Source organism: Onychostoma macrolepis, chromosome 02 (assembly GCF_012432095.1).
Source record: "Onychostoma macrolepis isolate SWU-2019 chromosome 02, ASM1243209v1, whole genome shotgun sequence".
Taxonomy (NCBI): domain Eukaryota; kingdom Metazoa; phylum Chordata; class Actinopteri; order Cypriniformes; family Cyprinidae; genus Onychostoma; species Onychostoma macrolepis.
Genome location: NC_081156.1, coordinates 24,392,261 through 24,405,350, shown reverse-complemented (window position 1 = coordinate 24,405,350; position 13,090 = coordinate 24,392,261). Strand labels below are relative to the sequence as shown.

At 36.8% G+C, this 13,090-nt stretch overlaps 1 protein-coding gene across 8 annotated transcripts; it reads right to left on the bottom strand.

Annotated features, from left to right (window-relative positions):
* Window positions 1-127: 127 nt before the first annotated feature.
* Window positions 128-10,734, bottom strand: LOC131530878 (uncharacterized). Of its 8 annotated transcripts, none has more exons than XM_058761378.1 (23): window positions 9,218-10,734; window positions 8,597-8,680; window positions 8,207-8,254; window positions 7,439-7,494; window positions 7,221-7,325; window positions 7,081-7,137; window positions 6,786-6,851; window positions 6,589-6,657; window positions 6,085-6,135; window positions 5,645-5,716; window positions 5,468-5,515; window positions 5,297-5,362; window positions 5,083-5,157; window positions 4,915-4,986; window positions 4,759-4,827; window positions 4,622-4,660; window positions 4,130-4,192; window positions 3,992-4,054; window positions 3,732-3,806; window positions 3,603-3,639; window positions 3,274-3,325; window positions 2,784-3,198; window positions 128-2,647 (listed from the first exon to the last, which is right to left on the bottom strand). In XM_058761378.1, the coding sequence occupies exons 5-23, from the start codon at window positions 7,308-7,310 to the stop codon at window positions 2,060-2,062; spliced, it is 2,067 nt and encodes a 688-aa protein (XP_058617361.1). In that variant the 5' UTR covers window positions 7,311-7,325; window positions 7,439-7,494; window positions 8,207-8,254; window positions 8,597-8,680; window positions 9,218-10,734; the 3' UTR covers window positions 128-2,059. The 8 variants fall into 8 exon arrangements, with proteins under 8 accessions (XP_058617361.1, XP_058617352.1, XP_058617384.1 ...); XM_058761369.1 differs by having other exon boundaries at window positions 8,597-8,666; XM_058761401.1 differs by having other exon boundaries at window positions 7,087-7,137; window positions 8,597-8,666.
* Window positions 10,735-13,090: the final 2,356 nt, after the last annotated feature.

Sequence of the window (13,090 nt, the reverse complement as noted above, 5' to 3'; positions counted from 1 at the left end):
GTATGTCCTGAGCTGAATTGTATGTCCTAGGGGCAGTGAGTCCATGGTTATATAAAGTAAAGAGCATTATATAACATTAGTTTGCTTCTTACCATCAAACATATTTAATGGATACTGGAAATGCATATTGCTTGTAGGTTGTAGTAGTATTTATTTAAACTTGCGATCCAAAAATAACATGTTCAAGCAGAACATTAATGCAGGCAAAGCATTAAGCACAAAGCGAAGAGTAAAAAGTACTTGATTATTTCTACTGGTTATTTATAACCCAAAATGTTAAGATATATATAGCTAGTTTGTTGCTGTCCCCTGTAACGAAGCACATTCAAGGGTTGCTTCGTTTGATCATTTAATGAATGCACATTTATTTTTGGTGCTGATGTGTAGGACATGCAAATGTTTATCTTGTAAGAGGAGATGATGCTGTTATACTTCAATAGTTACCAAAAAAACAAAAACAAACAAACAAAAAACAACTATAAACACCTTAATAGCTATAAACTATAAATACCCAAAATTCCAAACATTTTCTTCAACAGAAGAGGGCACCCTCTCCCTTTCTTTCAGCCTTAGGCCTATGTACACACAAGCAGAGAAACATGAAGCCTTGTCACACATGCAACAATTGATGTGAAGCTTAAAGTTTGTACACATTAAAAGTTCACGAGACTGTATAGGGTGTCCCATTTGTCATTTGAAGTTGCAGAAGAGTCCTCAATCACACAGCTGTGACTTATGGCTCTGCTGCAGATGGATTTTATCAGAGGCCCTTCAAGGAGCCTTCAATGTTAGCAAGAAGAAAAAAAAGCACATCACTGTTTTTGGATGCTCTGAATGGAAGTAGGAGATTTTGTTGTGATAGCAGATAGATGCTCATCTCGATTTCGGAGTATGCTGCTGAATAAACTCGTGAGGAAACAGGCGGCTAATCTTCAACATGTTTGCCAATAAACATTCATTTTGGATTGAAAAAATTGTTGTTTTATAGGAGGAGGGTTAGGCTATTTATTAAAAAATAAATACAAAAACGCATTTTGCATTTATTTAAAAAAACAACTTTTATGCATCGCATAAATCCAGAGAAAAATAACTACACATTTTAGGAAGCATTTTTAGAAATAAATGTTAAATTATAAACAAACTACCTATTAATGGACTAACAGAAAACATATATAAATATATATGTACAAAAAAATAAATAATACAGAAAATAACAAAACATTACATCTTTGATGCATAAAGCCCAGCATAAAAGCCTTTTTTTTTTAAATTCTATTATAATCCAAACCTGTGTCATCTGCACATACTCCAAAGATTCATGTGTTGGAACACATGAACTATCCACTAGGTCAGCAACAACTGCACATTTAAAGGTCCCGCACTCATAAAAGAAAATAAATCTAGATTTACTGAATTACTTTTTACCTACAAACAATAATTAGTAGTGCACTCTATCAGTACTGGTTTAAGGCAGAACCACACGAACAATTTGATTAATGTAAAGCCACAAATATAATGCTGCAGGAACTGAAACAAATTGTGAAAATCTTAATTATAGGCTATAGGCTGTGAGAAACAGGTTGAGGGTAAAGTTTCTGACTCAACCCTTCACATTTTTACAGTGTTCTGCTTTTTTACACACATGTGATTTATATAGAATTAAAACCTGAAACCTATTGCCTAAAAACTTCCAACATGAATCTTAAACTGACTGGTATTTATTTAAAGAAATGCAAATCTAATATCTTACTATATCATCTGTCACTTTGATTTTCCTGAATAACACATGAGTGTTTATAAACTTCTTTTCTTTCTGTCTCGTTAATCCAGAAATGTTAAATTCCTCTTATAATCTGTTTTCAGCTCCTTAACATCTGTGTAAAGTCTTCTATTTTTTATATTCTAAATATCTCCAGGTCCTTTCAAATTAACTGCTTTATGCCTCTTCATTTTTGTTTAATTTTTCCTTTCAAATCTTTAAATTGAGTGCTTTTGTTGTTTCCATATGTTGGCTCACTGATAAGACTTTATCATTCACTTGTCTCTTTGACTCCTCATTTTATTCTTTTTTTGGGATCTCTTTCTCAGCATCTCCTCTCTTGCTTCGGTTCATTTGCTGCTGCATAGTTTTCTGGTCAAGTTTCTCCTCCAACTGATCGATTTCTTGCTCAAGTAGAGCCAGTTTAACAGGATCTGACTCACAATGATCTTCATCCTCCTCCTCTTCCTCATATTCTTCCACTTCAATTCCATCCATGGTCTTTTGAAGCTGAGTCTTCACTTTGTTTAGTTCCAGTAGGCCATGTTGAAGCTCTTTGCAGACTTCTCGGAGCTTGGAGGCAAATTTGGTCTTAGCACCTTTGCGAAGTTCATTGGAGTCTTTGGCAAGAAAGAAGACATCCAGGGCGAGGAAGAGAGTGGACATGACCCCTGTGGTGATACTGACAGCCTTGGCGGCTTTGGCAGCACCTCCAGCAACACCTAGAACTTTCACAGTGTTGATAAGCCTATCTGTGTTTATCATAAGGGCTCTACCTGCTCGTCCACCTTCCTTCATCACATGCTTTATGTTACGGCTAAGACTCGTGTTGACCACACTCTCAGAGTACCCCTTAAAATCCCATTCCTGTAGGGTGTTTATTCCTTCCTACATACACAAAAGAGAAAAATCACATCAATCTGACAGACAGAAAAGCAAACAGATGGACTGATAGATCAACATACAGAGAGACTGACAGACTGGCATACAGACAGATGACACACAGTTGGATTACTAAACATACCTGCATGAACTCCAGACAATCTCTGATGTCATTGATCTCATTCTGGTAGCCTTGGATCATCTTCTCCACCTTCTTGCGATCCATCTTGGATTGAATCGCATCTGTGATGTTAGCTGTGGCTGAGGTGATGCTTCCAGCTGTTGCCACACTGATACCCACCGCAGTGACGATAGTGGAAGTGCCAAAGGTGAAGGGTGCCAAGATGAGGCCGGTAATGGTGGCTATGCCCCCTGCCACACTAGCTACACCTCCTCCAACAGCTGCACTCACAGTCTTCTTATGAAATCTGTCAGCAGTGTCCGCCAGAGCAAGCAACTCTAAAATACGACGTTGCAGAGATGCTCCACGCTGGTTGAACAGACTGACAAAGAGACGGGCGGCCATGAACACACGGTCTGCAGCAGCCTCAACAGCCCTGACAAAACATTAAAAAAAAAGATCAGTGGAGGCAATTAGACAAAGATTTCAAATAAAATCCACATTTACTCACAGCTCCTCGTTGTCCTCCTGAAAATGTGCGGTTTCATTCCATTCACTCCAACCTGTCAAAAGTCAGTAAGTCATATAAAGTTGCTTACAGTGATTTAAACTATATATAGTAACAGGGATGAGGGACAAAGATTGACCAATCGTCCAACTGATTAATTTTAGTCGAGTGAGGTCGAGTGTCTAGATTTTTCATATACTGTAGAAGTCTAATTATACAAGGACTTCCTTAAAACAGATTAGCAGGCTGGTCTTCTAGGAGACTAGTCATTTCTGAAAATATGTAGTTTTGCATATCCATAATAGGTAATCAAGCAATTTGACCCAACTCACCCTCAACAGTTTTCCACCAGTCCATCAGGTCATCATCCTGTGAAAAGAGAGCAAGAGAGCAATAAAAGCTTCAAATAGATATCATAATTAACATTATTGCATAATAATGAAACAATAATAATAAGATACCTCATCTGTCTCTAAAGAATTTAAATCTGTTGGGTAGGCAGCCATCTCCAGTGGCAGGATTTCAAAAGTACAGTCCTGTAACATTCAGAGAATAAGAAATTAATTATTATGTGATGGCATGATGTGATATTGATACACCAGCATAGAAGGAGTATAATTAATATGTCAAATAAGTCAAGGACTGCAGATGTGGCCAGAGCAGTAAACTCCAATGACCATAATGTACACTCATTCACATACTCACTGCAACAATAACTCACCTCATCTGTCCCCAGTTGCTGAATTTCCATTGGCTCCTCAATCATATCTTCTTGATCTGAATCCTATATAGATTTTAGAGGATGACAGTTGTTTTGATGTAAAATATCAAGTATATTTTACAAAAGTGTTAACACTACCTGCGTACTGGATGAAAATTTGGACATTCTAGGTAGGGTTCTCTTCACTCTAAATGACACAACCTGAAAAAATGTGAACAGCACATGAGTTACTGTAGAATATGTGAACTGACACTGTAAATAATTTCAAGTGCAAACAAAAAGTCCAATTCCACTACTGTTTGTGGCAAGTACACTCTCAGAAATAAAGGTACAAAAGCTGTCACTGGGGCGGTACCTTTTCAAAAGGTACACTTTTGTACCTATTAGGTTCAAATATGTACACTTTAAGTACTAATATGTACCTTTAAGGTACCAAAATGGACCCTTTAGGTACAAACATGTACCTTTTGAAAAGGTACCGCCCCAGTGACAGCTTTTGTACCTTTATTTCTGAGAGTGTAGAATTAGGGACTTCAATTTCCTACACTATTCCTGCCTATGTATACCACTTTTTTTGACCTTCAGAAGAGAAAACAAGTGCTCCTCTGTATAAAAGTGAGAGAGGATTACCTTGTTATTACTGTTAGAGAGTTTTCTGGGTACAGATTTCTATCAAATAGAGGAATAGAGGAAACAATTCAGCATTTGTTCCATAACATCATCTACTTTGCAGGCAATTTAAAATCTTTACCAGTTTGGTTAAGTACCTTTTCAATGCCAGAGTCCAAGAAGTTACAATCCCAGTCTGTAAATTCACTGTGCTCACTTAGTGGATCCTACATAATCAGATAAACTTTCATTTTAATTTGATTAAAAATGGTATAAAATCTAAATACATTAATAAGTAGAGGAAGATTCTTTACTGTTTCAGCAGGAAAACGTAACGCTGGTTTTGGGGAACTGCGGAAAGTGCCACTTAGCTTCCCTGAGCTATCCTGTACAAAAGGGACAGAGATTGTGACCAAGCAATTACATTAATATACATATATATCCTACTGTTTATAATATAAATAAAGGGTTGTGATAAGCACCTTTAAGTTGTTGTTGGAGAGATATAACAGATTGTCATTACAGGCCAACAGTTTAATGTGTAACGGTGGGCTGTCCTACAACAAGAAAGCTTGTAACTATTGTGAATTATCAACAGGAAGGCATGAGTAACGATACAAAAAATATACAAATCCTACATATAAATAAAATAGACAGTCATATGTTAATTTTTTTGTTGTTGTTGTAGCAATATACCTCTTCAGAAGTATCTTCAGTTCCACTAGGAAATGTTCTGAGAAAATTAAACAGGGAATTTCCCTCCTAATGAAATGAATCAGAGTTAGAATGACATTTTGTGTGCCTTTGAATTCATTATATATGGCCAATATGATTGGTGTTACTGAACCTACTGCCATTGTGACTTACAAGACTGTCAGTGCCTGAAAAATCATCATTTTTCAATGCTGGTTCTTCCTGTAAAGAGATAGAGGACCAGCACATTATGCAAAGAGACAATTGGTATTGCAGTATTGCAAAATGTAATCTTTTCAGACAATCGTTTAAGAAAAAATGATTGCATGCAAGGCTGCAGTTTTGTCACACCATGGTGTTGTTGTTTTGTGTTTGGTTGTGATTGCCAGCTGAGAGTTCTCCGTGTTGTAATGATAGCTCTTCCTGTTAAGAAAGAGAGAGGAAGGTAACATCAGACATAGAGTATTTATGAGCTAAACCAAAGACAAGCTTTAAAATTGCAGGTTGCATTATTCTGTGTAATGTGCAACATCAAAGCATGATTTTACTGACTGAACCGTAAAAAAAAAAAAAACTTTACCACAATTATAGCAATAAATTTTATACAGTATACTGTATGTTTTTGTGGATGCAGGGTGGATCATCTGAGCCACTGCGGTGTCCTTAGAGCACTAAATACTTATTTTTAAATCCAAACCTATTGTGTCATTACAAACTATGTGATTCACACTGGATATTCAGCCTAAGATGTTATGCCATGTGATGTTAGGTGTACTGTTATCACAACAAACCTTAATGCTGTGTTGGCTAGAAAGACTGTCAGTGGTGGCAGTGAAGCCATCCTGAGCCAAACAGAGAGAAATCTCTCATAAGTTTGCATTATATTTCATATCAGATCAGAATCATTAGCTTAAAATGTATGTGCAACTCTACAGGCATCTCATTTGACCATGAGATTCCTCTCCTGAGGGTTTGGCTGATTTGTGGTCAATTTCACTGAGGAAGTCTCTTGCCTCCCCTTAGTGTGGTAAAAGATGGTACAGTTTCATGGCCTGACACCAACTGTGTGATGTAATGTGCCGAGCACAATTGTGTTAAGACATTTTTATTTGCAAAGCAAGTAAGACACAATGGATGAAAATGGATGTTAGCAACATTTTGATTCCTCAGTGCTGTTGACTCATGTTCAGGTCATTTCAACACTAATAATTGATTATATATGACTATATGAAATAGCTTCAGTTGTCTGTCATGAATAAAATTATTGGCTTAAATTGGTTATTTTAATGTTTTACCTCTTGTGCAGGGAGACTTGTCCACTTTTTAGTTCTTTTAAACAACCGGCTGAAAACGGCAGCTTTCCCCTGATAAATAAAGGAAATTTGCATTCTATAAACATTTTCATCAATCATCATAAAAAGTGAAAACTATGAATCGGATGTAAATATACACAATTTATGACAAAAGTCAAGCTTATAATTAGATGACAGACCTTTGGGATATTGTTGCCTGATGGTTGATCATTAAGAGCTGCTAGCTCACTCTCAGTTAGCTTGTTCTGGGAAAAGATGTTAAATGATTATTCTCAGAAACATGTCACTGCTATATTTACTGTATAGCTTCTACACATTACTAAATCAGATTCTTCCTTGCAGTCTGCATATATTCCAAAATGTTATTTATTGTAAAGCACAATTGATGCAGATTCAGAACAGTATTCTGAGAAATCAAACCATAACTTTAACTTTGAAGTGTATTAAGACAAAACATACATTAACTTTACATACATTAACCTTAATTTTGCTGAGACCGTCATTATTCACCGTGAGTTCACCATTCTCATCCTAGAGAAAAAAAATAGTCAACTAACCATTGCAAATGAAAGCCAAGATATTACGAGAGAGTCTGGTTACATCAAACTAATTACCTTAGTGTGAAAGCTTCCTGTTCCTACACCCTTAAACATGTGCTGTCTCGCCTCAGATGAGTGCTCAACTACATCTGAACGCCTGGACATTGAAACTGCTTTTTCCTATAGCACAAGCAGAGGAAAAAACACAAATCAGGAGGTCATTCATATATGTGGTTGCTAAAATGTATTTGCACACTGAAGTATGTTACACACTGACATATGATATTGCTCACTTGAATGATCTGCCGTTTTCCTCGGAAATATTGTCACTGTCTGTCAACTTTCACACCTATGGAGAAGTATTCACCATTAAATCAATTCTACAAATCCGTTAATGCAGTTCATTTTTAAAATACAATGCCTTAAAATTAGCTTGAAAGCGCATAGCTTTTTTGTATTTTCTGAAACGCCAATCTAATTAGCTAATCTTTACAATATTCTCATACTAGAATCATTCTAAAATATTGCGCCTTTTTCCCTAACATACAGTCAATATCTTACATTTACACATAAACCTATAAAAAGAGTTTTCTCTGGCTTTGATTTTCTTGCTCTATGTCATTCCCTAGCTGGACATTCTCTGGGGTGGACTCTTCTATTCGAAACTCATGTCCATGGATGTTATTCTGTCAGACCAGGCCCACAGAGAGCAAAATTAATTATCACAACCAACTTCTTTCACAGATTATAAAGAAATGGACAATCATCTCCAGACATGTTTCAGTGGTTCATTAAATAGTTCATGACTTCCTATTTTATATCTAACTTTCATTATAAATGCTTAAGTTAATATACATAATAAATGTTTAATAAAATACTAAATGCTGTGCCTTTTTATGCTCATTTTTCTTTCCGTTTTATTTGTTTAAATAGATTTTCAAATCAATCTTTCTCATTGCATTTAGTAATCTCATTGCATTTAGTAGAAATATAGTAAAATGTGTTTTTCTTTTTTCTCTCTTTATTAGACTGTATTAAATGTATTATACAAATAAACTTACCTTGCCTTTTTATGTCATAATTAAACAGGTACTGGAAACATTTATTTCCTGAAATGCAACAGACATTCATAATCAACTCTCTTGTCAATATTATTAGACCTATCCCACAGCCAGATAAAATAAAAATAATATAAGTCTATATATTCTTAGGGAAGAAAATCCTCTATTTTATGGACTATTTGTGAATAGCTGACATAAAGCATTAATGGAGTTAGGTTGACTAGACTTGAATCTGCTTATTCCCCTCTTTTATTTTTTGTTTTTAATGTTTGTGCTTAAATGGTAAAAATCCATCAATTATTTTAGCGGTGTCATGTATGACACCCTGGAAATGGCAAAGAGTGATATTTTATAACATGACTGTATCATTGGCTCATATAACCAGGTTACCTCATTTAGGGGAGGTCTGAGCTTCCTGCTTCAATTTCCCCTCTGGAATCACAATTGCACTTCTCCATTTCTAACATAAGGAAACTGTGTTACACAATGTATCATGGTAAACTAAATAATGTAAACTATTATTATGAAGCGTTACACAGGTAACACTACACAATAGTGCACTGTAAAATAATCCCGAGCAGCGCCAGACACTGACAACACCATTCATGATAACAAACAACTGCAAACAGTATCATAGGCGTCAACGCCTCGCGTTCCAGACGCTTCATTAAACGTTCGCTAAAGGGTCATGAAACCCCAGACTATGCTTTCTCTGAGATTTTAACAGAGGTGTTTGTGTTGCACATCATAGAAGGCAGTGTTAGCGCTTTGGTTTCCTCTCTTTTTCTTCTTTTATTTTCAAACAATGTAGAATTGTTTTTCTTTTTTGAGCCGATGGCTCGTTCTGTCTTTATTGTGGATTTTTCTACTTTCAGAGAAAGCGTTTGTTCTGGAATGACACGTTGCGCGAGCGAGCCAAACACAAAGACTCTTACCGAAACTTAATAGTTTATTCAATAAACATACAGAATTGACAATCGTAACGATATTTCACCGTACTGCTTTGCCTACCTTGGGTTCCCATGCGCACAGCAACAGAGAAACGGACTGTCAAAACTTTGTCAAGCTCCGCCCGGTTAATCTGTGTTGAGTAAAGACAGCACAGCGGGGCGGTTGAGTTGGGTGTCAGTGTGACGATGGTGAGGCATTTCTCTTCACTTTCACTAAAAGAGTAACAAGTAGGGGCCTAATGTTTAAGTCAAGTCACTTTTGGCCAAGGTATTGCGTTTTATTATAACAAATTTGATAACAAAATTATAATAAAACCTTTTTTTGTTACATAAAGGTCACGTTAAGGGTTAGTTCACCCAAAATGAAAATGAAAATGAAAAAAATGAAAATCATAAATTGATGTTTATCTGCTTACCTCCTGCATCCAAGATGTAGGTGACTTTGTTTCTTCAGTAGAACACAAACGAAGATTTTTAACTCAAACCGTTGCAGCCTGTCTGTCATATAAATGGCAGTCAATGGGACCCACGGCTTTGAGAGTCAAGAAAACATACACAGACAAAACCAAATTAAACCCTGCGGCTCGTGACGATACATTGATGTCTTAAGACACGAAACAATCGGTCTGTGCAAGAAACTGAACAGTATTTATATCATTTTTTACCTCTGATCCATCGCAATGTCCAACTGTCCTGAAGCGTCAATGTGCTCTCTCTGGCATAGTAGAAGCGATCTGTCGTGCGCATACATCACTCATTGTTTAGATCGCTTCCGTGCATGCGTCTACTATTGTGAATGCGCTCAGGACAGTTGGACATTGTGGTGGATCAGAGGTAAAAAATGATATAAATACTGTAACAGTTTGAGTTAAAAATCTTCGTTTGTGTTCTATTGAAGAAACAAAGTCACTTACATCTTGGATGCCCTGGAGGTAAGCAGATAAACATCAAATTTTTATTTTTGGGTGAATTATCGCCTTGAAAACTTTTTTTTAGAAAACCCATAAAAAATATTGGAGAATAAATACAAAATGAAATAAGCACAATCTACTGCAATATTCACTGTGTGAAAATATATTATATTGGTTTTTAAAATCATTTTAAGACTGTAGCAGACAGTTGTGGTGACATTTCAACCATCAAAAATGTTGACAGCTAGACAGACAGACAGACAGACAGACAGATAGATAGATAGATAGGTGCATCAGTGATATATAAATATTGGGAAATGGTAAATTTGCAAGTAATTAAATTTAATAAATAATGAACTAATGTTCTTTATCAGGTTGTTTTACACACACAAAAAAATAAAAAATACAAAATAACCCCCTCTATTCACTCACCATGGTGGGATAACCATGTGTTCAAGACCATAGAGACCATATATTAGTTAATATTCTTTTAGCCTTATAAAAGCAGCAAATATACCCTAACAAGCAGTGGATATAAAGTCATAAAAACAAAATAGGATCCTGAAATTCCTTTGCTGTGTAATAAGGAAAGTCAGTATAGTTCTAGAACCATATAATTTTTTTGATATATCATCTAGTGTGAAAGTAATTATAAACTCAGAGGAGTGTTTACAGAGCTTGTTAAGATGGTTTGTCTTCTTTTATAGTAGTGGTAAACCGCAACTCATCTCGGATTATGTTAAGTTCCATCAAACCCTCATGCAGCTGATCTGCCACCTCTCTAATCTTAGCAGCAAATTCTGACTTTGCACCATTTTTCAGCTCATGGGAGTCCTTGGCCACAAAATAGATGTCCATCCCAACAAAAAGCCCTGTCAGAACACCTGTGGATATACTAGCGATCTGCACAGCACGTGCCGCAGTGGTTCCGGCCACGTTGGCTATCTGCATCACACGCATAATCTCATTGGCATTGGTGAGAATAGCTTTGCCTGCCATGGCGCCATCCTCATAGATATTGTCAAAACAAGGGAAGTCTCGATTATATGCATGCTGCTTCATCTTATTCAGGTTGAACTTGCGTAGGTTTGTAATGCCTTGCTTGATAAACTTCATGCATTTTTTAAGATCAGTCATCTTCGCCTGGTAGTCTTCCACAATTCGCTCAACCTTCTTGCGATCCAAAGAGTTGTTGACGGTACTGGATATCCCAGCAGATGCAGAGGTAAGACCACCTGCCATAGCAACACCCAGACCAACCGCAGTGACGATTAGAGAGGTTCCCATTGTGAAAGGTGCTAAGATGAGGCCAGTTATGGTAGCAACACCTCCAACAGCACTGGTGGAGCCACCAGTAATCTGGGCAATCTTGGTTTTCTTGTTGAAGCGGTCCAGGCCATCAGCAATGGCATTCAGGTCGATCACGTGCTGCCACAGTCCTTCTGCCCGTTCTGAGAAAAGTTTGTTAAACACACGTATGCCCTTTTGCACCTTTTCAGCTGTTACAGCAAAAGCCCTGAGAAAAAGACAATTAGTTAAGTCAAATTCACTTTGTCATGTCACATGCACACAGAATGAATTGGGACTTACTTGGCTTCCTCTTTATCTGTCATGTTGTCACTTTTGGGCATGTCCTCCCATTCTGAATGGGAAAAAACAAAATTGGAGGAAAATAGCTAAGAACAAGTTCAGATCATGATGAACCATCTATCAGAACTTTATTAAGAATGAATTGCTTTTAATTAGATTAAACTAATAAGTAGGGTGGGGGTGGGTGTTTCTGAAAGTGGACAAACAGGGTAGGAAAACTCACGTTCCACAGTGTTCCACCAATCCATGAGGCCATCAAGATCCTGTGACAGACACATTTAGGATGACTAAAAAAAAACGGTCTTTTTAGAAAAAAAAGGCAAGGATCTGTATTTTATGGAACCGACCTCCTCAGCTTCTCTCTGAGTTTCACTTGAACGGAACTCATCCAGCCATTCCATGAGGGACTTCTTGGCGCCTTTAGTCTGGGGGGTAGATTGGACAATAATGTGTAAAAGGGAACTTGAAGGGAAATTTCCAATGCAGAAACCAACAGAAATTGCAGAAGTTGTCAGTCAAGGAAGGTAGTGTGTTTGAGTGGTTTTGTTTTTTGTAACAGGTTGCAAAAATCACTATTTGGTGTTGCAAGCTGATTTTTTTTTTTTTTTTGCTTGAGTAAAAAAAACCCAGCAATTGTTCGTTTTTTAATCAAGATGCAAAATAATAGAAGCACAGAATGCTTCCTTTAGAGGCACAACTTTTCTTATTAATGTTTGCAGACATATGGAATTCCATTTTCTTGTGCAACTGTTTGTTAGGCAAGCCAATGCATGGCTCATTTATGTCACCTGACCTGTAGCGTAAACAGTTTATGAACGCCTCAGTGGGTTTTTATATTTAGAATACCACATCTCTCAGTTCTCATTCTTTACCTGGTTGAGTCTCGTTTTCAGTGTCACAAAAGTTATTGATTAAAAGAACTGCTAGGACATTACAGCACCTCTGCAAGGTCACTGCCACTGTCTCCATTTTGGTTTCCATTCTTCTTCTGTGTTGTTTTGTTCTGAAATAACAGCACATGGTTTCATGAACTAACAACTGTGAGCATATTAAAAAAGGTAAACATGAAAAAAAGAAGAAAAAGTTTACCTTTGCTGCAACCTGGGGCATAAATGGATTTCTGGGTTTCTTCTTTTGTCCTTTTTGCTGTGAAAATGTCATATGGTTTAAAGCTGTTCAACTAGGATGAAGTCCAGATCACCTATTTTGGTTCTCTGAAAACATGCAATGGTAAGGCCATCAATATTTACTCCAAATGGTAAGATGGGTGCTTACTTTTGGATTTTCCTCTTCTCCAGGTGTCTCGGCCACTTTGTCAGGCTTCTTTTCCAGGATCTCATTGCTAGTGTCCTGTAACAGAGTAGAATGCATATAACCCTATGATACAGAAATTACTTTAAAAGTGTTTTTCTGGCCTATAATCTGTATTGATG

Coding starts and splice junctions, on each gene's coding strand:
- LOC131530878 (XM_058761378.1), bottom strand. CDS start 7,310: ATGTCCAGGCGTTCAGATGTAGTTGAGCACTCATCTGAGGCGAGACAG. Junction 6,136..6,588: donor CAAGTCTCCCTGCACAAGAG/GTAAAACATTAA, acceptor TGTTTGGCTCAG/GATGGCTTCACTGCCACCAC. Junction 2,648..2,783: donor ATTGTCTGGAGTTCATGCAG/GTATGTTTAGTA, acceptor TTGTGTATGTAG/GAAGGAATAAACACCCTACA.